At 33.7% G+C, this 27,244-nt stretch overlaps 1 protein-coding gene across 2 annotated transcripts in view; it reads right to left on the reverse strand.

The window, feature by feature from the left end:
* The window catches only part of LOC128995923 (cytochrome P450 4c21-like), a 50,637-nt gene that overhangs the window by 15,638 nt on the left and 7,755 nt on the right, over positions 1-27,244 (reverse strand). For both annotated transcript variants that reach the window (XM_054420975.1, XM_054420976.1), the window contains exons 2-11: positions 24,053-24,225; positions 23,572-23,693; positions 15,157-15,247; positions 5,550-5,735; positions 4,694-4,769; positions 4,288-4,420; positions 3,678-3,765; positions 2,925-3,025; positions 2,344-2,412; positions 921-1,086 (exon numbers count right to left, since the gene is read on the reverse strand). In XM_054420975.1, coding sequence (XP_054276950.1) covers positions 921-1,086; positions 2,344-2,412; positions 2,925-3,025; positions 3,678-3,765; positions 4,288-4,420; positions 4,694-4,769; positions 5,550-5,735; positions 15,157-15,247; positions 23,572-23,693; positions 24,053-24,225 — 1,205 coding nt within the window. The remainder of the gene's footprint in view (positions 1-920; positions 1,087-2,343; positions 2,413-2,924; positions 3,026-3,677; positions 3,766-4,287; positions 4,421-4,693; positions 4,770-5,549; positions 5,736-15,156; positions 15,248-23,571; positions 23,694-24,052; positions 24,226-27,244) is intronic.

Consider the following 27,244-nt stretch of genomic DNA (forward strand, 5'->3'; position numbering starts at 1 on the left):
GTGAGCGTAGCGAACGAACTTCAACCTGGAGGCGAGTTAGCGTAGCGAACGAGCTAACCTGAAGGCATGTGAGCGCAGCGAACGAGCTCCAACCTAAAGGTGAGTGAGCGTAGCGAACGAGCTCCAACCTAAAGGTGAGTGAGCGTAGCGAACAAACTTCAACCAGGACGTGATTGAGCCATGCGAACGAGATAATCTTGAAAATTAAGAAGTTAAACGGGGCAAAGCCCGCGGGTTACAGCTAGTAAAAAATAAAGAGAAAGCCTGGACAATTTGATATACTAAAAAGAAATCTGAATTAACACTGTGCTGTATTCCTTGAGCAATCATTGAAAGAGCCTATTTGCAAAAGATGGAAATATAGGAAAGTCATAGAACACCACCAAGTAGAAGAAATAGAAATAATGTCTTTTTTAAATTTATAATCATTATTATGGACAACCTAATGTGGTTATGAGTTGGAAACATTTGTAGAAAACACTAAAATTCAAGATCAGCTTTTGAAAAATTATAAGATATTTACAAGAAATGTTGATTATATAGATCTGTTATGTACCTATATCGTGAGTATTTCCATAATCTTTGAGGCGACTCTTTTAAAGTCTTCGTAAATTATGACTGTCATTCGTTTTAAAATAACGCCTGTTATACTTCGCAATTGCTCAAATTCGAGCAACAGGTACACTAGTACTGATTTTTTTCTTGTCTCTATGGATCCGGTGAAGACTATTAAAAAGGTTTAATTTGTGTTTCCCTTGTGCAAAGTTGAGTTATGAATGATTTGTGAAACTATAAACTTAGGAGTGAGTATAATTTACTATCCTGATATTTGCCAGATTGATTCTTGACAACAAAATTAATCTAGAGTTTAAGGTACAATATTTGTTTAGCATCTAATTTTAACACTGGATATTATTTACCTAGCACAAGATCTTCCGTTGTCCTCCTTGCCACTACTGGGACAATGTTGGCCCATCTCAAGGTCTCTTTGTACACTTGGTCCAAGTATGTATACTTTTTGATATCTTCCATCGTAACATCCTTTTCTATATTGTCTGGTGCTGCTATTTCTTGATAGAGACGATCCTATAAAACAGTGATATCACTATTATGGACAATTATAGCTACACACAACAACAGCTACCGGTACAAGACTAATATGTTTGATTTTCATTATAACAAATGCAATCTAATCTTACTAATATTATAAATCTGAAAGTTTGTGAGTTTGAGTGTGTGTTTGTGTGTTGCTCAATCACGCATAAACTACTGGACGGATTGGGCTGAAATTTGGCATGATGATAGCTCACATTCCCGATTAACATTTAGTCATATTCTTATCTCAAAAATCCTTTCGGGCTCCACCCCAGTGGGTCTGTAGTTCCCCATATTAACCTTATGAGTATTCATATTTAAAGGGAATTAAAGAATTTAGTCAGCTGTTTCAACTTCAACTGTTTCAAGTGAATGGGGATCAATGTATGCCACTTACAAGGGTTTTTGAGTGGTAAAACGGATTCAGAGAAGGAAGAGAAGATAAAATGAAGATAACACCCAAGACGTCCTTCAACTTAAAAAATCTATGAAAATATTTTTGAAATAGGCAAGATTCTGAACTATTAGTTAGACTAGCAGAGCACCCGTCCTTCGTATGGAATTGGCATATGTATAAAATGCTTATTGAAGTTATACTCAAGCTTTGCGTTTGCAAAGGGGGAGGACACAGTTTGATAAAATTTGGTTAATCAATTTACGGTATGATATATATAACACATCTACCATTGCCATAATGTCTCACCACTGCTACTAAACAATAGAAAAAATAAGTTATAAAACATTCGCACAATATCACAAATTATTCATTAAATTAAAAACCCAAACCTAACTGTAAACAATCCTACTTTGACAGTTCTCATTGTGTATCGCAGCTTTTTGTTGCTGCTTAGTTCAAATTAGCTGTTGTCATATATGCAAAAACAAAATAATAATAGTGCTGCACCCTGTTGGGAAACCTTATAACTTTTTAATGCTGTTGCATATTATAGAATTAACTTGTCCAAGTTCATATCATATTGTCCATATCCACACATTCTCTTACAGATGTAATCCACAATTTATTGGTTTATTTGAATTCAGTGCAAATGCTCATAAACTATTTATTAGATGTGAACCTGGATAACCTCAAATTGTGAGTTATAATCATCCATTGGATGTTTTATTTTATTATTGACTGTATTAGGAATATTTTTTCAGAAATAAATTGCAGTAATTTCAACAATGACAAGACCTGTCTATCTATTTCATAACATAAAGAAATCTTCTTCATAAAGTTGTCCCACTTACCTGAATATCCTTGTATTGGGCCAGCAAGAGTAAACATGTAGACATTGCTCCTCCTATTGAGTCAGTTCCCTGCAGTTTATGAAGACATATAAAGGTTAGAGATGTGGTGTTCTACTATAGCTATGGTTGTAAGTGTTAGCAATAGTGCGAGGGCGTAGAAGAGAATAATAATGTAGTAATTCTATCCAAGGTGAATAATCATAACTTTAAATCTATTGTAGAAAACAAATACACACCTTTTATTGATTGAAGTAAAACCCCCAACTGTACCACTCAATTGAAAAATATCTTTCTGGATTGATAAAATTAAAATGAAATAAATAGCTTTTTAATGTAAGCAATGATAGTCCAAAAATGTAAATTTAAACATTGTGTCATTCTAAGCTTTAAAAAATTAAGATAACACAATTAAATCCTAAAATATTATTTGATACATTTTTAACAGAGACCATAAGTTGATCGCTCAAACAAGAATAAATTTCAAGCAACCTATATTGCCATTTTCAAATCTAAAATAAAAGAGGCAAAGTCATGAAACTTCTAACTTCTAAACATAATGCACATAGTATTTTTTAGCTCACCGTAACATAAAGTGTTATCATTTCATATTTTAGATCAGTTTCTGTAAATTCAGGGAATTTTTGCTCCATAATGCCATGGACATCAAGTAGGTTTAACAGTTCTGAAAATACAAAACATTGATAAAAAACCTCCTAGTGTACATCTTGACAAGGATGGAATGGGCTTCCATATCCCTTCCCAGGTATTTATCTTTGTACGTTAATAATGTTAGTTTCTTTATTCTTTACTCTTATATGAGCAATGTTTGCTTGTATGTATACTTAATTGCACAAAGGATCTAGAAAACAGCTTTTACAATTTCCTTCAAATGTTGTAAATAATTTATTTCTGGCCTAAAAACATGTTAAATGCAGTAAAAATTGCCAACCATAAATCTAATTAGGTAAAAAAATAAAGTTGCAAACAAAATGTTTTATCATTGTCCTTTTATGTTGCCAAGTAACCATGTTGGTTGAACAAAATAACTAGGAAAAAGTAAACAAGACTTGTAACATGTGTTTATAACAAGCCATCTACAGTTTACTAGCAAATTAGAAAATCTAAAGGGAAAAACATCATTTGGGGTACATTAATGGAAATAATCTACCGAGCCATGGCTTGGTCCCCAAATGCTATTTTTACTATTACACTTACAATTTAAAATAGTTTCAGATTAAAAATATAGAATAAGACCAAATTAGTGTCGATACCATCTTATGAGAAAAACAATTGAAATCTTTTTTCAGAGTAGCCTATATGAATTGATTACCAACCTGGACTCTTGTCAGTTGAATTGTTCGTAGAATCATTTTCAATTTGTTTCTTAACTTGATTTTTATTTTCCCATTTACTCTTTGCTATCTGAAACGAATAATCTATTAAAATATGATCTATTTTATTTGGCTTTGGCATACAATTTGATTCTTCTGAATAAAACACATAATTAATTGTAGGTAGCTCTACTCTTGATCTACTTACAACTGTTACTTTTTACTATACCTATTTCATTTTGCAACACCGGTGGTTTGTATGCAATTTGTAAACCCTCTGGAGATGGCACCCTGTATAAAGGCTGAAATGTTGGGTGGTAATAGTTTATAGTCTAAGGACAGTGCCAGTTCAGTATGTGTCCATGAAGAATCAACATTGGCTTTAAGAGAGGACATTCTTGTAGCAAAACTTACACCCACAGGTCTTTCAGTTTTAGATTGATTGTTGGGGTGTGATCAAATAAAAAAAATCTGATTGTATAAAAGCACAAAATCAATCAATCAAACAACAAAAGTCAAAATAAGTGATATACCTCACACTGATGAATCATTCAAGCACAAATAAGATGCAGAAAAGAACTAAGTACCAGACTAAAAATACAAAAAATCTTACCCTTAAAAGAGGCTCAGTAAATTCCTGCCAAAGCTTGTTCATCTCATTTATTTCCTTCCAATAAAGAAATTCAAATATGACATCAAATCTCAACCAAAATCGAGTTAATCGATTGATAAATATTTCTAGGATCCTGGAATGAACAGACCATAATCACAAAACTACAATAGATACTGTAATTTATAAATGGTAAATATAATATATAGTGGTTAACCATATCATGTAATGGTAAATCGTATATAGTGGCAATGTAAATCTAATATAAGAAAATTGTTATTAAATAAATAAGTTAGCGTTAAACAAAATCAGGTGTTGTAACTGTGAACTCTCTCTCTCTCAGTATTTATAAGCTTTCTTATTCTTATTCAATACTGACTAAATTAAGAAGAAATTAATAATGATTTACCTCTCCACAATACATCGAAGATTTTTGAAGCTTTGAGATTCTGTGTCGAATTCTATATCTGGCCCAAATATTAGATCTGAAATGTTTAAAAAAATAAGATATAGAGTGTTGAAACTCGTAGCTAGTTTATTCATATTTATTCATATTCATTTAATATGGGGACGCCACTTAGGTGCATATTTTAACCCAATTATGAATATGAGTGAAGGATGAGTGTAGAATGGGGTGATCTGTGTAGCTTTGTTACTGACTTAGATCAGCTGTTTCATTAGCCAGGATCATTTATTGAAAGTCCAATGATCAGGAACAGCTGGGTCCACCATCACAAATTTACACATTTTTCTCAGGATCAAAACGGCGACCTTTTGATTATTATTTTATTATTTTTTATTATTTTTGTTGGTTAATATACATTGTGATCCTTAAGTTACATTTTGATTTATTTAGTTTATACTGACACAATTAACACTGATCAAGAAATTAAAAAGAAAAAATCTGACAACCACGATTATTCTAGATTCAGGATTGAACCGGCTACCCTTACTTTACTAGGCAAGAATTCAAACCACTATGAGCTACCCAGCTATTAAGGAAAAGGTTTGATCTCATGGCAAGGACAACATCCATCTCATAATGGAGATCACAAACAAGAAAACAGTGTTTAATATTTTGACTTATGAATAGTTTTTTTTATATAAAACTCTGTTTTCTGTTAATTAATAAAACCAACAATTGAATAAAGTTAGATTTAGAAAACTCAACTGATATTATCAAAATTAGATTTTCAAGAGTCTTAGCAAAATTTTTCCCTTTGATAAAGTTAATATTTGTCGTTCCACTGGGTCAGGCAACTTACTGCAAACAGTTTTGAGAGCCGTGTCCATCACATTATGCATCACATCAAACGGTCCACTGCCAACGTGTTTGGACAAGTTTGTCACAAATTCTTCACTATTTCGGTTGAATGTTGGCAACATCAGCTCAAGATTGCGTGGATGAAACAGAGGATTAATATGTCGCCGTTTTATTTTCCAAATATGACCTAAAAGTGGATATAATGAAAAATTTGGTTAAAATGTTGAGGATTCCTTATGGAAAACATATCTTTTTACTATTAATCTAAAGAAGATTTCTTAATTTTACATTTCCTGTAGTCAATACCATGAATCTTTGAAAGAAATTAATTAAGTAAAATTTTTATTTTAGAACTGTTTTAGCAAATCCATTTGATCAAAGCAGAACTTTTTAGGTGATATTGTTTGTTGTTTCACAGGTTTCAAATAAAAATTTCATTTACAACAATACTTTCTTATAGTACAGTAAAACCTCACTAACTTGACTACTGTATTTTTGAACCCATAAGTTGTCGAGTTTGGGGGTTACAAGATACAAGATACAAGATTCTTTATTTCCAATAATGTACAATAAACAGAATGTGACATCCTACTAATATTATAAATGAGAAAGTTTGGATGTATGGATGTATGTTTGTGACAAGTGAACGTGAAAAATACTGGTCGGATTGGGCTGAAATTTGGCATGATAGCTCACATTCCCGATTAACATATAGGCATATTCTTATTTCAAAAATCCTTTCGGGCTCCGCCCCAGTGGCTCTGGAGTTTCCCATGTTAACCTTATGAGAAATGGAATTATTGAATCTTAACAGCTGTTTCAATTAAACAAGTTGGTTCTGTTCTATGATGTTCAATAGCATTAAAGTTACAAGGATTACCAACAGGGTGCAGCACTATTATTTCTTTTACATTTATGACAACAGCTAATTTGCAACCAAAAGGTGAGTGAGCGTAGCGAACGAACTTCAACCTGGAGGCGAGTTAGCGTAGCGAACGAGCTAACCTGAAGGCAAGTGAGCGCAGCGAACGAGCTCCAACCTAAAGGTGAGTGAGCGTAGCGAACAAACTTCAACCAGGACGTGATTGAGCCATGCGAACGAGATAATCTTGAAAATTAAGAAGTTAAACGGGGCAAAGCCCGCGGGTTACAGCTAGTATGTTATAAAAGGAAAAGTATTTTTCCATGGCAACGTAATCATGGTAAAGTCCATGGCACTCGCTGACGTCACTCATAAAAAACGTATACACTTACATAAAACAATTATTCTAGTTAACAATAATATAACTTATTCATTAAATTAAAATTAAAAATAAAATCAAATATCTCAGTCCTGGACAACATAGAACCATCAGAATATATATGTTATAAACACTTGTTTAGTTAGAGCAAATTAAATGTAATGTAATGACCCCTCAAAATAAAATTTTTCTTACAATTTAAAAACAAAAATCAATCCGGTCTAAAAATTTTAATATAGGCATGTGTTGGCGGATGAGTTGTAGATTTAATAGTTTTTTTTTTATCATTCAAACGTATAGTGAATGAATTAAATTTGTCAAGTCATCCAGAACATTGACATTTTAATGGGTCTATAGTTAGATGATTACATGACAGACTAATTTTTACATACGTTCCGCAAAAATTTATTACTTACATAAGTTTTTTTACATATTGAGTGAAATATCTTCAAAGAAATGTAAATATTCCAAAATTAAATTTAAAATGTTCTGAATAATTGAATATGAATAATTTTTTTGTAAGCCCATAGCTGTTAGCTGTCAAGTTACACAGACTGAGTTAGTGAGGTTTCTAACTGTATGTAATTAATTAATTATTCGTGGACGATTCTAACAAACCCCTAAAAGTCATTAATCTGACCCACCAAATGCCATGTTTTGGAACACTTTGTTTTGGAAATTTTAATATTATATTATAGAGATTCCCTTACTAGCACAATATAGAAATAATACCCATGGGGTATATTTAGGAGTATACATGTCTTGAGTCTTTGTTTTTATTCCCCACAGATGATAGGGAAATAAAAACTATTGTGAAATCGCTCAGTAACCGTAAAGCTCCTGGTTTTGACAATATTACACCTACAGTGTTGAAATATATCATAAATGATATTGTTGATGTATTTGTTTATTTAGTCAATTTAAGTTTAAGCTCTGGCGTATTTCCTGATATATTGAAAAAAAAATTATAGTAAAACCTTTGTATAAAAAATCCGACAAGAGCAATCCGTCCAACTATCGCCCGATAGCACTCTTATCCCTGTTCTCTAAGGTGCTAGAGAAAGTTGTCAATGCACGTCTCTTATCCTTTTTAACCAAACACAATTATTTCAGCGCGAACCAGTTTGGTTTTAGAAAAGGCCTGAATACTTATCGTGCATTGATGAACTTCATGATTAAAGTACACTATGGGATTAATGAAGGTATGGAATGTGCAGGCTTGTTCATCGATGTAATGAAGGCCTTCGACACAGTCGATCATTCATTGTTACTATCTAAAATGAATAATGCTGGAGTAAGAGGTATTGCTTTAAATTGGTTTAGGTCATACTTATCTAACATAACCCAGCAGACTAGAGTAAACGACACTCTTAGTGAATCTGATTATATAAGACATGGCATACCTCAAGGAGACATGGCATATCTCAAGGATCAGTATTGTCTGGCACACTTTTTCTAATTTATGTTAATGATCTCTGCAATGGCACGTTCAGGGGAAGTCTCATTGCCTTCGCCGACGATACAGCCTTATTTTATAAAGCAAATTCCTTAAACCAGCAAAAGGATTTAGATGGTTTAAGATGGTGGTTTACAAAAAATTATATGGTGATGAGCCCAAAGACTAAATATATGATTTTCAATATATCAAGAAATGCATATTTCTCTAATAATTTAAAATTTCATAATTTGTCATGTTTAGAGGTAAGAAATTGTATTTGTCCTATTATTGAACAGGTGCTAGAAATTAAATACCTAGGGTTATTATTGGACTCAAGAGTAACTTGTAGTCAAAAACCAAATCTTATAGGAAAAATCATGTAGATTATTTAAAGAGGAAATTAATAAAATATGTAAGAATTTTCTACCTCTTAAGGACTGTTTTGTGACATTAAGCTATTAAAATCTGAGTACTTTGCTCTAATCAGTTCAAAACTTGAGTATGGCCTTGCCATTTGGGGAGGTACCTATAAAACCACAATAAAATCAATTATATTATTACAGAAGTCGTTCTTACGTATTCTAACCAGGAAAAAAGGTCGGAGCATACAGCCCCACTATTCAAAAAGTTAGTGATTCTGCCCTTAAGGAGTTTATATGTGTTTTAAGTTCTTAGGACGTTTTTTGACATGAGTGGTGACAGAAATCAAACCACAAATTTAAAGAAACTAACTTTAGGACGCAATTTTGAAGTCAGCGTACCCAAGCCAAATTTAACTCATTTTAAGAAATTTTATAAATTTTTAGCTCCTAAATTTTTTAATATGCTACCAGAAGAGAATAAACTAGAAAAAAATCTTAGAAAGTATAACAAACTGACTAAATCTTTATTATTTGAAATTGACAATGTAGATTCCTTTTTTCACGTACTGCAATAATACTCATATTAAATTTCCACATTAACATAAGATTTTTCATACCTTATAACTGAGAACATTTTTTGAGAGTATTTCATGTTATATAGCTTGATTTAACTAATTTAGTTTATGTCTTTTAATTTTATCCAAATGCTGAATTTGTGTTACAAACGCTGAATGTTTACAGCTGTTATGTTAAGTAAATTATATTACACCAAAAGCTAGTTTAGAATCTTAGCGTCGGCTGCTAGACTTTTCAAAAATTAAAACTTAATTTCTAAATAACTGGGACCCTAAACTAAAATTATGGCTTCGACATTCCCTAGTTCTCAAAATTATCTTTCTTTCAACACAAAAATTATGAAAATCCGTCGAGTGGTTGATTCAGAATCGTGAAATAAAAAAACCCTGTTTCGTTTTAATATTATAGATAGACGAGGTGTTAGCCCGTCCTACGTACGGGAATTCAGTAGTCAGTTAAAACCGTGTACAATTCAGATCAGCTAGTTTACACATAAAGATAAAGTTTCTTGCAGTTTTTATGTGAAAAATCATCTTGTAAACAAATGCTGTGTGACCAAATATGTTTTTATTCCATCATAGGCCTATACGATATGCATTTTAGATCCGATAATTTTACAATAAAACAGCAATTCTGCAATTTTTGCGATGTGAAAAGCGTTGAAGTGAGATTTGCAGCCGATTCGCACAGACGCACACTGATCATAAGTTGCCTACAGTAGAGAGAGTAATAGTCAATTGAGAAGTGTATAGACTTAGTCAACGATACCACCTTCCATAGCATACCTGCCTCTTCCATAATTATTATCACCACAATACAACTACTATACACAACTAGGGGAAACCCGTCGAAATCGACGGTTACTTTCAAGGCTTACGTTAATTCATCTAACTGCGATAAATTGGGTGAAATATACATATTTTGAGCATTTAGCATTGTTTAAAGGGTAGTAAGTGTGAAAACAATTATGATTTTAATTGCGTTAGTTGCCAAATTTGGTTGATCATTCAATGATTAAAATATTTCCCATACCGTACGTCATTTGACTCATCGGAGTTATTATTAGTATGTTATATGATATCCCTTCCTTTGGAAGAACCTTTAAATAGTATTAAAATCGTATTGGTGGGTCTTTTGTAGTTAAACACTTCTGTGATTTCATCAGTGTAATATGATTTTATTTGAAATAAAAATATTTTTTGGGAAGAAATGTTCTAACTTCAAAGGGAGGTATATCCGTTACAGTGTAAGTTTGATTTTTCCTTCGTCACGTCGCGTCAGTTCATATCGTACTTCTGTGCCAATGAATGAACCCTCTAGCATAGTTATGAGAAATTTATTGTGGGGTTACTGTTAAAGCTGGAATTCCTTGACATGGGGGATGTCAGTTAGTTGTCTCAGCCTTATCAATAACATAAAGTTGTCAATATAATCTCTCTACGGAATGATAGGTGTAGTGGAATACTTGAAGTGAAGTTGGCTTTTATTCTTAAACTGTTAGGGACCTCCTAGTTTATATGGTCTTGCGGCTTCATTGGCAACAAATAATGCAAATGACATAGCAATGGGACATTTCCAAAAAGAAAAAATACTGTAAATTGGCTGTTGCGTATATATTGACGTTTACATATTGTAAATCAGCGTATCTTATAAAGGATTATGAGGTCTAGTTTAAAAGGAATATGACCTTTCTGTCATGACAGTAACTGCTAAAATAGTATTTTCTCTTTGTACCATATTTTACAGCCAAAATGTCGTGTTATTTTCAATAATGTTACCAACCCAGTGCGCCAAAGTCCGTAATATAGGCAGGTGCAAATAATTTGTCAAGATGGGTCCAATTTAACTGTAGGCAATGTTTCTATGTTTGGATTTTATTAGACACGATAAGAGCAGATATTTCTACATGAATATTTGATATGTGTAGAATAATATGATAAAATTTAGGCAAAAGTGGTGAAAAAGGCAGACACCAACCCGTACAATAGATATAAGATAGTTCAATAAGAAATAATTTAAGAATTTCTGTTATCAAAGGATTTTCCACTGATTTCGTAATAGAACGTTATATTGCAAAACATGACATGATAAAGAGGAAAATTAATTTTAAAATCAGAAAATAACATTGCAAATACTTATTTGGTACAATTCAGTAACCCAATAAATATGTGTGGTTTGAAATACAATTTTAAAATGAACAGCTGTTTTATTAAAAAGTATTATTCACATGGCCAAAATGTAAACAACTCTGTGGAGGGATCTTTAAAGGCTTCTGGGGCAGAGCCCTAAGGGATTTTGCTTAGTTTTTCTTTTGATATCTCATCTACAGACCAAGACCTTTCTTTGGACACCTCTACCAAGTTTCTACGCCCAGCCGTTCTCTCAAATTAGTGGGGACAAAGTTTCCAATTAAATATTTAAATTCCCCCATGTTAATCTTATGGGAGAAAATCCAACTTTGATGGCCTGTGGGGCAAAGCCCGAGGATTTTTATTACATGAATTGGTGAAAGGGGGCGTCTACACAAAAAATACTTTATTTTGACACGTCGTTTGTAAAAATCCGTCCATTATTAACGGAGGAGTAGTGTTTTCAAGAAATCGCCTTCACGTATTATATATAAGGATTCCCAGTAGGTCTGAATAGAAACGACCTAAAATAAAACGATAATATCCAATAAAATTCACAGTACACATAAATCGTCACACCTATCCTTTATATCAATTTCACTGCATTAATTGCTAAATAAATAAGTGTAAACAAAGAAAAGTAAAAACAATAACAGTTTGTTTTGAAACAGCTGTTTGGTTCAAATAACATTCATTTGAAAAAAAGAACCCACGATTACTAAAAGAACTGGTCACATGTAGCAGAAATATAAGAAGCAAACACGCTAGTAAAGCTAATGACGTAATTGTCAATGTTTATTATCCATACCGTTATCAGTTCTATCCTTAATAATTACCCACCCTCATTGAATAAGTGTACATCGTAATTTCCCATATTAGTTAATTTAAACTACAATATATTCATAGTTGAAATAAAAGTGATACTTTCACGTTTGGGGGCGCTGATAGGCACCCCCAAACGTAACCACACTGAACACGATTTCATAAAAGGATGGTGTTTGTCTAATTGCAGTATCCTAGGTCAATGTTGACGTTGTGTTCAATCTTTGTATAAAACCCGGCTGAGGTTGTGGTGGTAATTTAACATCGTGATTCCTGATTATTCTTGATCTTCTTTTTATGACATCAATATTTCCGGGCCAAATCCAAACAAAGTTAAAGCAGACAAACATCAATTGTAAACAAAAAGCGACCATGAAGAATTAAAACATGTAAACATTGTTATTTTTCTATTCTTTCCTCGAAAAGTGGAATAGTAAAATAATTTGCATTTATCCTTTTTTATTAAGACTCGTGTACAGAGCCTCGATTTGTACTGTGGTTTAATTAGTTTTGGTCTAAACTATTTTAAACTGTGGTCTAATTATCTCTACTAATCTTACTTATTTCCTATAATCAATGACAAAATAAGAGTAAATAAAATAACCTCATAGTTCCATAGTTTTTATAACCAGCTGTTAGTTAAAACTAATTATATTGCTCTAAAACAAATCGAAGATTACAAAGATTGCTTTAAAAAATAATTTTAACATCCTAGTATTTTACTATGTATAATTTAATTAATCTGTCATCCTCTTACAGAAGAATCGAACGTATCAATGATTTGCATTACACATAGTATAAATAAGTCAAACCTAAGTATGTCTTTACATTTTTATCCAAATGCTGAATTTGTGACACAAAAGCTGAATGTTTACAGCTGTTATGTTAAGCAAATTATTTTATGCCAAAAGCTAGTTTAGAATCTTAACGTCGGCTGCTAGACTTTTTAAAAATTAAAACTTGGGGTGGAGCCCGAAAGGATTTTTTAAAAAAGAATATGCCTATACTGTATGTTAATCGGGAATGTAAGCTATCATCATGCCAAATTTCAGCCCAATCCGTCCAGTGGTTTATGCGTGATTGAACTTCAAACACACAAGCAAACACACAAACTTTCACATTTATAATATTAGTATTATTAAGTATTTATTATTATTATTATTATTATTATATTAATGATCAAGTACAGTCCTTCTAGCTTGAGTGTATTTTGTGCAATTCAGTGGTAATCATCCCACACAGGTTTTGACCTCGGGATGCAGACTTTATTGTTCCAAAGTGTGAAAGTGTGTTTTTTATAAATTTACAAACAGAATCAACAATTTAATTTGAAATATGTAATTTAGTTAGTACTAGCAGAGTACCCGTCCTTCGTACGGGGTTGGCATATAAGTTTAAAATGCTTATTGCAGTTATACTCAAGCTTTGCGTTTGCAATGGGGGAGGAGAAAGTTTGATCAAATTTGCTTCTTTAAATTTACGGTATACTATGGTATTACACATCTACCATAGCCATAATGTTCTACTAGTTCACCTAAGCAATAAAAAAAAAATTATTAAACATTCGCAAAAAATCACAAAATCATTTATGACATTAAAAACATAAACATAACTGTAAAAAATCATACTTTGACAGTTCTCATTGCGTATCACAGTTTTTTGTTGTAGCTTAGTTCAAAAATTAGCTGTTTACATAAATGCAAAAAAAATTATAGTGCTGCACCCTGTTGGTAAATCTTATAACTTTTTAATGCTTTTGTATATCATAGAACCAACTTTTTTTAGTTAAAACAGCTGACTAAATTCTTTAATTCCCTTTAAATATGAATACTCATAAGGTTAACATGGGGAACTACAGAGCCACTGGGGCGGAGCCCCAAAGGATTTTTGAGATAAGAATATGCCTATATGTTAATCAAGAATGTGAGCTATCATCATGCCAAATTTCAGCCCAATCCGTCCAGTGGTTTATGCGTGATTGAACTTCAAACAAACAAACAAAATAACACACAAACTTTCACATTTATAATATTAGTAAGATAGCGTGAATATTCTGTAATATTATGTAAAGAGAGCAATAAAGGGAGTTTCATTTCATTTCATTTAAGATATTACAAACTTGCCAACTTGGTAATTACAAATGTGGTAAAGTAAATAAGTCTTGTAATTTCTATAACAATAAAAAAAAAATTAAAAATATTTATTGCTACAAAAAAAATATATAAGAAGTTTCACTTATGAAAACGATTATTCAAGTGTAATAGTTATTTGTGTAACTAGTGGTGAAAGTGGCACTTTGCTGCACACGAGAGCAATGTTTACAATGCAGCAAAGGCCTTTTTCACTCGTGTTACACATTATATTTTTCCTACAGTCACTATAAAGCATATAAATATTAGTCTTTCAAACACTATACAACACGTTTTTAAGTTCAGCTGGCAACACAAATGGTGCCCTAGAGAAAGTAGTACCCGCGGTCCGTATCACTCCGCTATTTTTCCTCGGCAAGAAATGTGCTCCACGTTTTGAGAATATAGTTCCGTATGTTTTTGTAATTTGAAGTGGTTTCCGCGCCTTAAAAAATGCTTTAAAGGTTTTTTTTTGTTTATTAAGATCGTAGGAACGTTTTAAAAACGTTTAAAAGAAAAGTCCAGAAAGTTCAGAAATACCAAAACTATAAACACGAAATGACAGGTTAAATCGTAGTTATAATAGTCAATCAGCTGCTCATTATCTTTAAGTGTTGCCAACCTATTTCCAAGCTTACACGGATTACGTGCATAATAGAACCACGCTGTTTTGTGTTGTTTCGTTGGAATCCTGATGTGCGGAAAAGTATAAACCGTACGACAAAGTATAAATCGTACGGCAAAGTATAAATATGCAGCAATTAGCAGCTTTCTGTACTATAAACAGTACAAGGAAGCCAACTTTGTCGGGTGACTGTAGGAAAAATTACAAATCAATGCTTTTTGGTAAAAAACAAAAGTAATGTAGCTTTGCAAACCTCGCTAACCACTAATCATAAAAGTTAACTTACCAGGAGCAGTTAGTAATCCATGATACACAAATGGATCAATGTAGGCCATTTCATATGCCTTTTCTGAAGTACACGAACTGTTTAGAATTTTCTGCAAAACAATATACAATTAGAATTATGACTATTATTTATTTTAAAGTTAATACCTGATCTTAAGAGGCTGTTTTGTATTTTTCTTGCATAAACAATTTCAACATATATTTATGTATGTGCTAGACAAAATGCTATAAATGTTTTGTAAATGAACAACCCACCACATGATTGAAATAGTATATTTCATTACTAGGACCGAAAGCGGCATTTTCCGACGCGCGCTCAAGTTTCATGTGTGAGGCAAAGCCGAACACAGGAAAACCAAATTTCATGTGCGAGGCAAAGCCGAGCAGGTGAGAGTTATTTTCACGTACGAGGCGAAGCCGAGGACGGGAACAATGGAGCAAGTGTCGGAAAAAAGCTTTTGGTACGAGTTATGAACGATACTTTTCATCACGACGCAAAAATACATATATACAGAATAACATATCGCAGTAGGATTAAAATAGTTTTAGGACAACTTTATCATTAAAAATAACACTTCACAACTTACGTGTATGGTTTCATAATTGTAGATTATTTAGGTAAATAATGTATTAATAAATACTTCGTCACGTTAATTAACTTAACATTTTGTGATTTGTACCAGTGTCTAAGCTTTCTGTATTCCTCTTCTTATCCTTCCCGTGGTTTATACGGTGAAATATAATAAGTTAAGCTGTTTTCATCAAATCTTCAGTAATGTTAGACATACTTTGAGCAATTCCAAACATGCATTATGTTAAAAACACAACAAAACAAACTAATGCCTGTTGTTTCTGTAGATTTAGATTGAGCAACAATAAAAACAGCTGTTTCAAATCATTAAATTAAACCGTAACAAAACACTAGCGCGCGTAGTGAATAAATGGAGAACTAATTGAGAGCGAGGGAAAGTAAATTTAGAGCGAGGGAAAATCAGCTGATCGATTTTCCCTCGCCCTAAATTAGAGCTTGGGAAACGGCTACTTTCATTGATGTCAGATGTTATCGAAAATAGTTACTTTCGTAACGGAGTGATGAAAATAATATTTTCCTACAGTCACCCGACAAAGTTGGCTTCCTTGTACTGTTTATAGTACAGAAAGCTGCTAATTGCTGCATATTTATACTTTGCCGTACGGTTTATACTTTGTCGTACGGTTTATACTTTGCCGCACATCAGGATTCCAACGAAACAACACAAAACAGCGTGGTTCTATTAATGCACGTAATCCGTGTACGCTTGGAAATAGGTTGGCAACACTTAAAGATATTAATACTATGAGCAGCTGATTGACTATTATAACTACGATTTAACCTGTCATTTCGTGTTTATAGTTTCGGTATTTCTGAACTTTCTGGACTTTACTTTTGAACGTTTTTAAAACATTCCTACGATCTTAATAAACAATAAAATACCTTTAAAGCATTTTTTTAGGCGTGGAAACCACTTCAAATTACAAAAACATACGGAACTATATTCTCAAAACGCGGAGCACATTTCTTGCCGAGGAAAAATAGCGGAGTGATACAGATCTACTTTGTAGGGTACTACTTTGTCTAGGGCACCATTTGTGTTGCCAGCTGAACCTAAAAACGTAATGTATAGTGTTTGAAAGACTAATTATTTATATGCTTTATAGTGACTGTAGGAAAAATATAATGTGTAACACGAGTGAAAAAGGCCTTTGCTGCACTCGAGATCATTCCGCACTCGCCTGCGGCTCGTGCGTAAACATTGCTCTCGTGTGCAGCAAAGTGCCACTTTCACCACTAGTTACACAAATAACTATTGTGTCATACTGAAGAAAATACAGCTGTTTTTCATGCATGTGTTATAAGGTGTAAAAGTCAGCTGTTGTAAACTCATCAGGGCTACTTCAATAATTGAACATAAGCATCAATCGCATGTTTTGAAATTATGTCTCAATTGATTTAATCAGTATAGTAGCTTATTGTTGCATCAGTCAATAGTTCGAAATGTAGAATACTAGGTGGCGTTCGCAGAGGCATCCACAAAATTGAGCGGAGTCCTAAAGGGTTCATATTATATTGTTTTTGTCATACTGCAGTAAAAACCATGGTGTATTTATTTTTAATGCATGCGTTGCGGGTCTGGGTCTAAAGTAGCATTTTTAATATTTAGGGAGTAAAAATCGTTTTTAGCCTCGATGTAGTAAAAATCAGCTGTTATCAACTCAGTTGCAAATTTCGATTGTAAACGATTGCATGTATCGAAAATATGTATTGATTCGTGCTTCGTAATCATTTTAACATACAGTCTACAGTCTCTTTCCGTAGCATTTTAGCATTGCAGATACATTAATCCATTCCCAAACTCAACACTGCTCACCTTTACTACTTCCTTCACCACACCCTACGTTGTGGACCTGCTTCCCTCTCTTCCCATAGCATTTTAGGATTGCAGATACATTAATGTAATTGCCAAAGACAGTTCCCACACTCTGCACTGCTAGCCTTACTACTTCCTTCACCATTTACTACGTCATAGACCTGTTTCCTTCCTTTCTCATAGCATTTAAGTATTACAGATTCATTTATCTAACTGCCCAAACGGTTCCCCCACTCTGCACTGCAATCTTTACTACTTCCTTCACCACTTCCTACGTCGTGGGGCCAGTTTCCCTCCCTTCTCATAGCATTTTAGTATTGAAGATACATTAATCTAACTGCCACAGACGGATCTCACACTATGCTGATGCTCATACAATTACATACTACTTCCTACGTCGTGGACCTGTATTCATCACTTTCCATAGCATTTTAGTATTTTAGATACGTTAATCTAATTGGCACAAACATTCCTACACTCCGTACTGCTAGCCTTTACTACTTCTTTCACCGTTTCCTATGTCGTGGGCATGCTCCCATCCCTTCTCATAGCATTTCAGCATTGCAGATACATTAAAACTGCTACAAACGGTTTCCAGTTCCCACACTCCACACTGCTCACCTTACTACTTCTTTCACCTCTTCCTACGTCGCGGATATGTTTCCCTCTCTTCCCATAGCATTTTAAGATTGTAGATACCTAAATCTGTTCGCCCTAAACAGTTCCCACACTCCGGACAGCTCGCCTTGACTACTTCCTTCACCACTTTCTACGTCGGGGAACTGTTTTTCTCTCTTCCCATAGCATTTAGGATTTCATATACCTTAATCTAATCGTCACAAACAGTTCCACAGTCCGGACTGCTTGCCTTTACTACTTCCTTCACCACATCCTACGTCACGGACCTGTTTCCCCCCCTTCCCATAGCATCATAGGATTGCAAATACCTTAATCTAATGGTCACAAACAGATTCCACACCCTGAACAGCTCGCCTTTACTACTTCCTTCACCACTTTCTACGTCGCGGACCTGTTTCCTTCCCTTCCAATAACATTTTAGGATTACAGATACCTTCATTTAATCGTCATAAACAGTTTCCACGCTCCAGACTGCTCACCTTTACTACTTCCTTCACCACTTCATACGTCACGGACCTCAAGCTAGTGTCGTCATCTATATAAATAAAATTACAGTTTTGTCTGTACATTGCTTAGAATCATGCAGTTTTTGGTTATTTTTACGTTTCATAGCCTAAGAAAGCCGAAACGAGTCTTATCTCAATTTCTGTCTGTATGTCTGTATGTCTGTTTGTCTGTTTGTCCATTCTGTGATTCCGTCTGTAACGCCAAAATGTCATTTTACGCGGCCTACTCCTAGAAAACTAGAGTACCGATCATGGTTCTAATCATTTTTCTGTATTTACTGGATTGGTGAGAGTGTCTTTGGCTATAAAAACATGGCCTCGCTTCTTTGAAAACAAAATAACGAACCACCAAAAACCCATTTTTGTTCGATTTTTGTCAAATTTTCTCCCAATGTTTACTACTACATTACATTTTATAAAATGAATACTTGCCAAACGTATGAATACTTTCTCCCATACGTTTGTCTAAACGATCAGCTGTTTGGATTAGTTCTCACTTCTAGCTGTCACTGATATGTTTACATTAAAAGTTGTTTACAAATACCGCAACCATTTCCGATCAAGTTTTGTCAGCACATCCAAACCAAGTGAGATTAAAAACGTTGTGCCTTACTTAACCGGTTTAATTATTGGCAAGTGCAACGATTGTTCTTGAGTTTTGATAATTGGGGAAAATACCGTGAATCAGTGTTGTATTAGTGCAATGAAACTTATATTTTTTTAATCATCGTCACCAATGCCATAGCTTACAAAGGTTTCCACTCATTGACGGCGCTTCAAGGACAGTTGTGTAAAGTGCAAAGTAAAAAATCACAACTGCAGTGGGTGATCGTGTATGTTGCTGCGATCTTGGAAGATCTTTCTGATTTCGCTGTGATCGTACCGTAGCAGAGGTTTAACAACAGATGTAGCTAAACTCGCTTTTCCAATGTGTCACTTTTGGTTTCTACTTACTTACATTTCGACAACGATATCGGTACTTTTCCTACTTAGGAAATAAAACTACAAACATACAAAACCCCAGATTTATGCGTTTTTTGTCACATTTCCTCCGAATGTTTGCTAGATATATGTACCGATTATCGTTTAGAGATTACGTAATCTTTTAAATAAGAAACCTTTGTTTGGATAAAGGTGGTTTCTTCAAACTGTCATTAATATGTTAACATTAAAAGCTGCTTACAAATAATGATATTAATGGGAAATAACTTTGATTTTCGAAAACTTAAAAAAATTTTAAACCAAAGGAGATTAATAACTTCGGTATTGCACCACATCAAGTGAAAGTTGTTTTTTATCAAACCATAGTGAATTTTCAAAGCTTTACGTTGTTAACGTTACATGTTACATGTTTTGTGGCCTGTGTATTTATTTATTCATATATTTGCCAACAGATCAACACCTACAATACAGTTTGATTAGAAGGACAGTTTGAATTAGTCGTGTACTACAGTTCTTTTCTCAAATGTAAACGTTGGTTTTTGGTACTACTACTTTTCCTTAGAACCGGTGGTAGCAGTAAGAATCATTTTTACATACAAACACATCACTATTTTCACTATTTATTTATAAACACTGCACCTTATTGCTTATTAAATTTAATTGATGTCTTACTGTATAATTTTTAGCGTTTTCTGTCTGGACTCCAAAATGTTGTGTGGACTCAATTCTGTATTTGTGTGTGTATGTCTATTGGTAACGCATTAAGGTCCTTATTTTTCGTGGAAAAGACAAGAGCACCATTGTTAATAAAAATTTCAACCCGAATAAAGTGTGCAGTAGTGAGGTTGAGGTAGTGTTTTAACTACTTTTAACCAGTATGAAAAGTAACTTTCAATTACAGGCCTACCTTAGGGCTATGCCTCATATATCTGTCCTTTCATCGTTAGATATAAAATATGGACTAACACGATCGGGTTACATTTAATTGCGAAGCATTCGTTTTGGCTTTGAAACTATCAGATATTGTATTTGAGAAGGTTTATATGTATTCCTAAACAGTTATAGTTTTGCCATCATATCTGGAAAAATGCACTTTAAATATGCAAACCAACTCCTGTTCTGACTATAAGGTTTTAACTTACTACAAGATTCCCGTACGTAGAACGGGAAAACAGCTAGTTTGATTATATTTATGATCCATACCGTTTCTGTTCTAATATCTGTGGAATATTGCTATCAGCTATTTATTTATCAAAAGCAAACAGCATTCAAAAGCTTTTGCATTCAAAAGTCAACAGCTGATCATATGTCTTTGTTTATGAATCAAATACTGCTTCCATAAGGATTACATCGAAACTTTGACCCAGTGGGGCGGATTCCTGAGAGACTTTTTTAACGCCATATAGATGTTGGCACCTGGTCTTTATCACCATACAAAATTTAAAAACGATTGATTCAGCCGTCTAGGAGGAGTTTGCGTATTACGAAATGCATAAGAGTCGATGTATAAGAGCTTCGCTCGCTCCGCTCAATAATATATCATACTAATATTATAAATGTGAAAGTTTGTGTGTTTGTTTGTTTATTTGTTTGTTTGTTTGTTTGTTTGTTTGTTTGAAGTTCAATCACGCATTAACTACTGGTCGGATTGTGTTGAAATTTGGTATGATGATAGCTCACATTCCCGATTAACATATAGACATATTCTTACCTCAAAAATCCTTTCGGGCTCTGCCCCAGCGGCTCTAGAGTTTCCCATGTTAACCTTATGAGTATTCATATTTAAAAGGAATCGAATAGTTTTGCCAGCTGTTTCAACTAGACAATTTTTTTTTTATGATATTCAATAGCATTAAAATGTTATACGGTTTACCAACAGGGTGCAGCACCATTAGTTCTTTATACATTTTATGACAACAGCTAATTTGAACCAAGCAGCAACAAAAACCTGAGTGTGAGAACTTTACTTCTTTCTATTGTTTTAAACAATTTGTTTAGGTGAAGTGGTAGAACATTATGGCTATGGTAGATGTTCTATATACTATAGTATACCGTAGATTATAGTAAACCAAATTTTCTCAAAACGTGTCCTCTCTCATTGCAAATGCAAAGCACGATTTACTATTTAACTACAATAAGTATTGTATACCAACCCCGTACGAAGGACGGGTACTCAGCTAGTACTATATAAGACAATCATCTATTATATTATTAAAGTGATACAATCAAATTTTATGTAAACGGGGTAATTTACCAAATAAAAATATAGGCAAATGGCACATCAAAATGAAGTTTAAAGTGTGTAGATTTGCCGAAAAGTATTAATATGGACGAATTTCCTAAGGGCTCTGCCCCACAGGCTGATTTCCAAAGGGCTACGCCTGGCATGCTTTCAATGTTTAAATGATTTAATTTAATTTAGTTAAAGAAACAGCTGGTCAGTACAATGAACTGGTGTTTGTTTATTTACTCGAAAAATATGTTTGTGTATATGTAGATCGAGGAGGGTTATGTTTGGTTTTAAAGTGAGGTTGTATACGTTTTGTAAAGTATTGCTCAAATTTTCATGTTTTAATTTTAGAGTAAGATACATGCCAAGAGGCTTGACTGAAATTGAAGAACTATGGTTAAAAATGTCATTCATGAAGCATCAATATGAAGCAATTGATGCTATTGCTACACTAAGGTATGTTGTCATATTCTTAGGGATCTATTAACATCAAAAGTAGGGGTTTGAAAGCAAGTAGGTTTACGCTTTTAAATCAAAACATTTTCAAACTAAATCATAGAGTTACTGTATTTTAAAACACACATCAGCACCACTTTAATAGCTCTCTAGGTCACATTTTCTTCCCGTTGCAAAGCACGGGTATAGCAGCTTGTAATAAACAAAATGATTAAATGATTGAATCACTTACTAAACAGCTGCTTGTATGCATTAAACAAATTAAACAAATAAGTTGAAAGTCGTTTGGAGAGGTTATCTTGACAACAACCATTCTCGTTTTCTATATTAGTCTGTTCAACTCTCGCTCATTTTCCAACCTCGGCTTCGCCTCGATAGTAAAACTTGAGCTCGGGTTGAAAATAGTCACTGAACACCCTAGTGATGAAATATATTATTATTTATAAAGTTTTTTTTTTCTAAAGAAAACTGCCTAAACAGTTTAAATTAAAATATAGTATGTTATATTCTAAACAAGTTGGTAAAACCACCATTGCTGTAAAAATAACAGTTAAAATCCGGTATTGTGACTTTTCTGATTTTCCTCTTAAAAATCAAAGCTACTTTTTAAATATACGTTTTATTGAAATGGCGACCATACAAAGTAGGTATTTTAAGCTAAGTATGAATGGAGATGAGTGTAGGATGAGAAAACTTATGTCTTATAAAACTTATTAAAAATTATTTTAATACTTCCACCGCTTACCTATGATGAAGGTTGTTGGCAAGATAATAGGAAACTAATGTGTCGTGTCAGATAGATTGCTGATCGTTTATTAAGATTTATGTTTTGAATAACCAACACAACGGGTGGGATGACTTACCAATTAACCTATGTGTGGTAATATTAACCAGATTATTATCAATTAATAAAAACCTTATAAGAAGCAAAATGCCCATGTTAAAAATTCATCCTGGGATTTTTGAATTTTGCAAGTTTCTGCGACGGCTGTTAAATAGGAAAGGCGCTAATATTACTGGTGCGCGGTGGTGCCAATGGGACCCCACAGCAGTGTAAGTGAGACAAGAGAAGGGAGAGAGGAAGAGGCTAGGGCCTTTGACTATTAATATAACTTCAGTAATAGTCAATGCTAGGGCCCAAAATGATCATTTCGGCGGCAAAATCCAGTCTGACTATACACCATAACCATTTAGCTTATTACATTACAAGGTTTCTATTCATTGTTATTATTTACCTGTATGTTTTTTACCCCACCAATTATTGGAAGTGGAATAGGACCAATCCATAAACATGTCAATAGTGGTCCTCCACGTTCCAGCATTTCCACTCCCCCTTTTAAAATCCGTCCTGTTATTCCTGAAAATTAAAGATTTCCAACCTTTATATTATATAATTGACTTTGAGATGGTAAATGCAATTCTAAATCTAACAGCCTAAACAAGATATTATTCCACCGATTAAATTTCAGCTACAACACAGAGAAGTAAGGCCCCGGCCACACGAGGCGAATTTAAGCCGCGCGGCTTATCTTCGCGCGAAGTGCCTGGCCACACTCCTAGCTTGCAGAAAACATAAACTCCATTCTTTTAAAATGTCTTGTAATATTATTTTCTTTAATATGTAGCATACGCCTAGCATGAGTAAACATAAGTTACGTCATGACATGGAAAATTAAAATTATCTGTACAAACACCATATTGAACATCAATATTTACCTTCATGTCCTAGTAGAGTGTAGGGACTGTGTCCCAGAAATGGGAAACTGAAAAAAGGTACTTCCAGTTTGCTGACAGCCCTGATAAGCTTGTGATATTTCCAGTGCAGCCAACCCCACGTCACCAACAGTCCCACCATACACATCGTGAGGAGGGATGTTAAAGTCAACATTCTAAAATCATTTGTTTAGCAATAAAAATATTATTTAGGTTTGATATTTAGCTAACAGACTTAGTATATAGAAGCTAAATATACGATATACATGTAAAATGCGATTGCATCACACGGTGAGGAGAAACAGAAAGTGACACATTGGAAAAGCGAGTTCATCCGTAAACCTCTGTTACGATCACCCACTGCAGTTGTGATTTTTTACTTTACACCTTACACAACCGCCATTGAAGCGCCGTCAATGAGTGGAAACCTTGTTTCTAAGCTATTGTTGACGATCATTAATAAATTTAAGTTTCCCAGCCGTATAAAACACTGGTCTTCTTTCTGGTTATCAAAACTCAAGAACAATTTTATACACAAAGAATCTCTGGTTCCTGACATGGATGATGCCTAGTTATTTAATTTCATTTACGGTTACACTATATTATTGCACTTGCGATTAATTAAATCCGTTATGTAAGAAAAACGTTTATAATCTCACTTGGTTGGGATTTGCTTTCAAAACGTGATCGGAAATGATTGCGGTATTTGTAAACCACATTCAATTTAAACATATCAGTGACAGCTAGAAAAAATAATCTTGATCCGAACAGCTGTTGGTTATTTCATAGATGATTATGTGATAAAGGAAACACATAATCAAACCACCTCTATAAACCACGCACAACCCCAAACAGCTGTGGTGTGTGGTGCTGTTTCTGTAGTAAGCCGTCATTTCGACAGCATTTCGGGTCATCTTCGGTCTAAGGAAATATAAATCTATATAAATAAAATTACAGTTTTGTCTGTACATTGCTTAGAATCATGCAGTTTTTGGTTATTTTTTCGTTTCATAGCCTAAGAAAGCCGAAACGAGTCTTATCTCAATTTCTGTCTGTATGTATGTTTGTTTGTCTGTTTGTCCATTCTGTGGTTGCGTCTGTAACGCCAAAGTGTCATTTTACGCGGCCTACTCCTTGAAAACTAGAGTACAGATCAAGATTCCAATTATTTTTCTGTATTCACTGGATTGGCGAGAGTGTCTTTGGCTATAAAAACATGGCCTCGCTTCTTTGAAAACAAAATAACAAACCATCAAAAACCCAATTTTGTTCGATTTTTGTCAAATTTTATCACAATGTTTACTATTACTTTTATAAAATAACGATCAGCTGTTTGGATTAGTTCTCACTTCTAGCTGTCACTGATATGTTTACATTAAAAGTTGTTTACAAATACCGCAACCATTTCCGATCAAGCTTTGTTAGCATATCCAAACCAAGTGAGATTAAAAACGTTGTGCCTTACTTAACCGGTTTAATTAATCGCAAGTGCGACGATTGTTCTTGAGTTTTGATAACCGGGGAAAATACTGCGAATCAGTGTTGTATTAGTGCTGGGAAACTTACATTTTTTTAATCATAGTCACCAATAGCTTACAAAAAAGGTTTCCACTCATTGACGGCGCTTCAAGGACAGTTGTGTTAAGTTCAAAGTAAAAAATCACAACTGTGGTGGGTGATCGTGGATGTTGCTGCGATCATGGTAAATCTTTCTGATTTCTTACAGTACTTACATTTCGTTAACGATATCGGTACTTTTCCTACTTAAGAAGTATTCCTCCGAATATTTGCTAGATATATGTACCGATTATCGTTTAGAGATTACGTAATCTTTTAAATAAGAAACCTTTGTTAGGATAAATGTGGTTTCTTCAAACTGTCATTAATATATTAACATTAAATTTTGCTTACAAATAATGCTATCAATGGGAAATAACTTTGATTTTCGAAAACTGAAAAAAAACCAAGGGATATTAATCACTTTGGTACTGCACCACATTTAGTGAAAGTTTTTTTGAGCAAACCATAGTGAGTGTTTAAGCTTTACATTGTTAACGTTACATGTTACATGTTTTGTGGCCTGTGTATTTATTTATTTATGTATTGGCCAACGGATTAACAGCTATAATACAGTTTGATTAGAAGGACAGTTCAAATAGGTCGTAAGTAATATAGTTCTTTTCTTAAATGTAAACGTTGGTTTTTGGCACTGATACTTTTCCTTAGAACCGGTGGTAGCAGTAAGAATCATTTTTACGTACAAACACATCACTATTTACAACTATAGTTATCGTTATTAAATTCTTCTTCTTATTAAATTTAATTGATGTCTTACTGAATAATATAAGATTTTTTTTATCAAACCATCATGAATTTTTAAAGCTTGGCGTTGATAACGTATCAATGTTTTGTGGACTGTGTATTAATTTACTTATTTATATATTTGCCAACGGATTTACACACCAATTTTACAGTTTTGATTAGGCCTAAAGACGATTATCATAACACTTGATGACACTATCAAAACTTTCAAATAATTATTTTGTTTGTAATTTGCTTTGGTTAAAGCGTAGCAAACCCCCTAATTCAATTTTGTATTTGTGTGTGTATGTCTATTGGTAACGCATTAATGTCCTTATTTCTCAGTGTTTCGTGGAAAAGACAAGAGCGCCTTTGTTAATGAAAATTTCAACTCGAATAAAGTGAATTAGTGAGTCGGTGGCTCATTCGGTAGCGTCGCGAACTTCGGGCCGAAGGCAGCGATGTCGTGGGTTTGGATCCTGGTCACTGCCACTAAAATTTATCAGTACAGTTCACCTTTGTACTGTACCGCCTTGCTTTGCTGTAAACGTTCCACGTACAGGCGGTTAGTCTATGTGGACGGGCAAATGCAAGTTTAAAAGAGGCCGCCAACCTCTTTTTTAAAAGTAAAGTAGTAAAGTAAAGTGTGCAGTAGTGAGGTTGAGGTAGTATTTTAACTACTTTTAACCAGTGTCAAAAGTAACTTTCAATTGCAGGCCTACCTTAGGGCTATGCCTAATAGATCTATAAAGCAATTTCTATTATCATTAGCCTAGATATAAAATATGGATTAACACGATCGGGTGACATTTAATTGCGAAGCATTCGTTTTGGCTTTGAAACTGTCAGATATTGTATTTGAGAAGGTTTATATGTATTCCTATACAGTAATAG

This window comes from Macrosteles quadrilineatus, unplaced genomic scaffold (assembly GCF_028750875.1).
Source record: "Macrosteles quadrilineatus isolate MER2022 unplaced genomic scaffold, UCM_ALF_1.0 Scaffold_5__1_contigs__length_97177068, whole genome shotgun sequence".
Taxonomy (NCBI): domain Eukaryota; kingdom Metazoa; phylum Arthropoda; class Insecta; order Hemiptera; family Cicadellidae; genus Macrosteles; species Macrosteles quadrilineatus.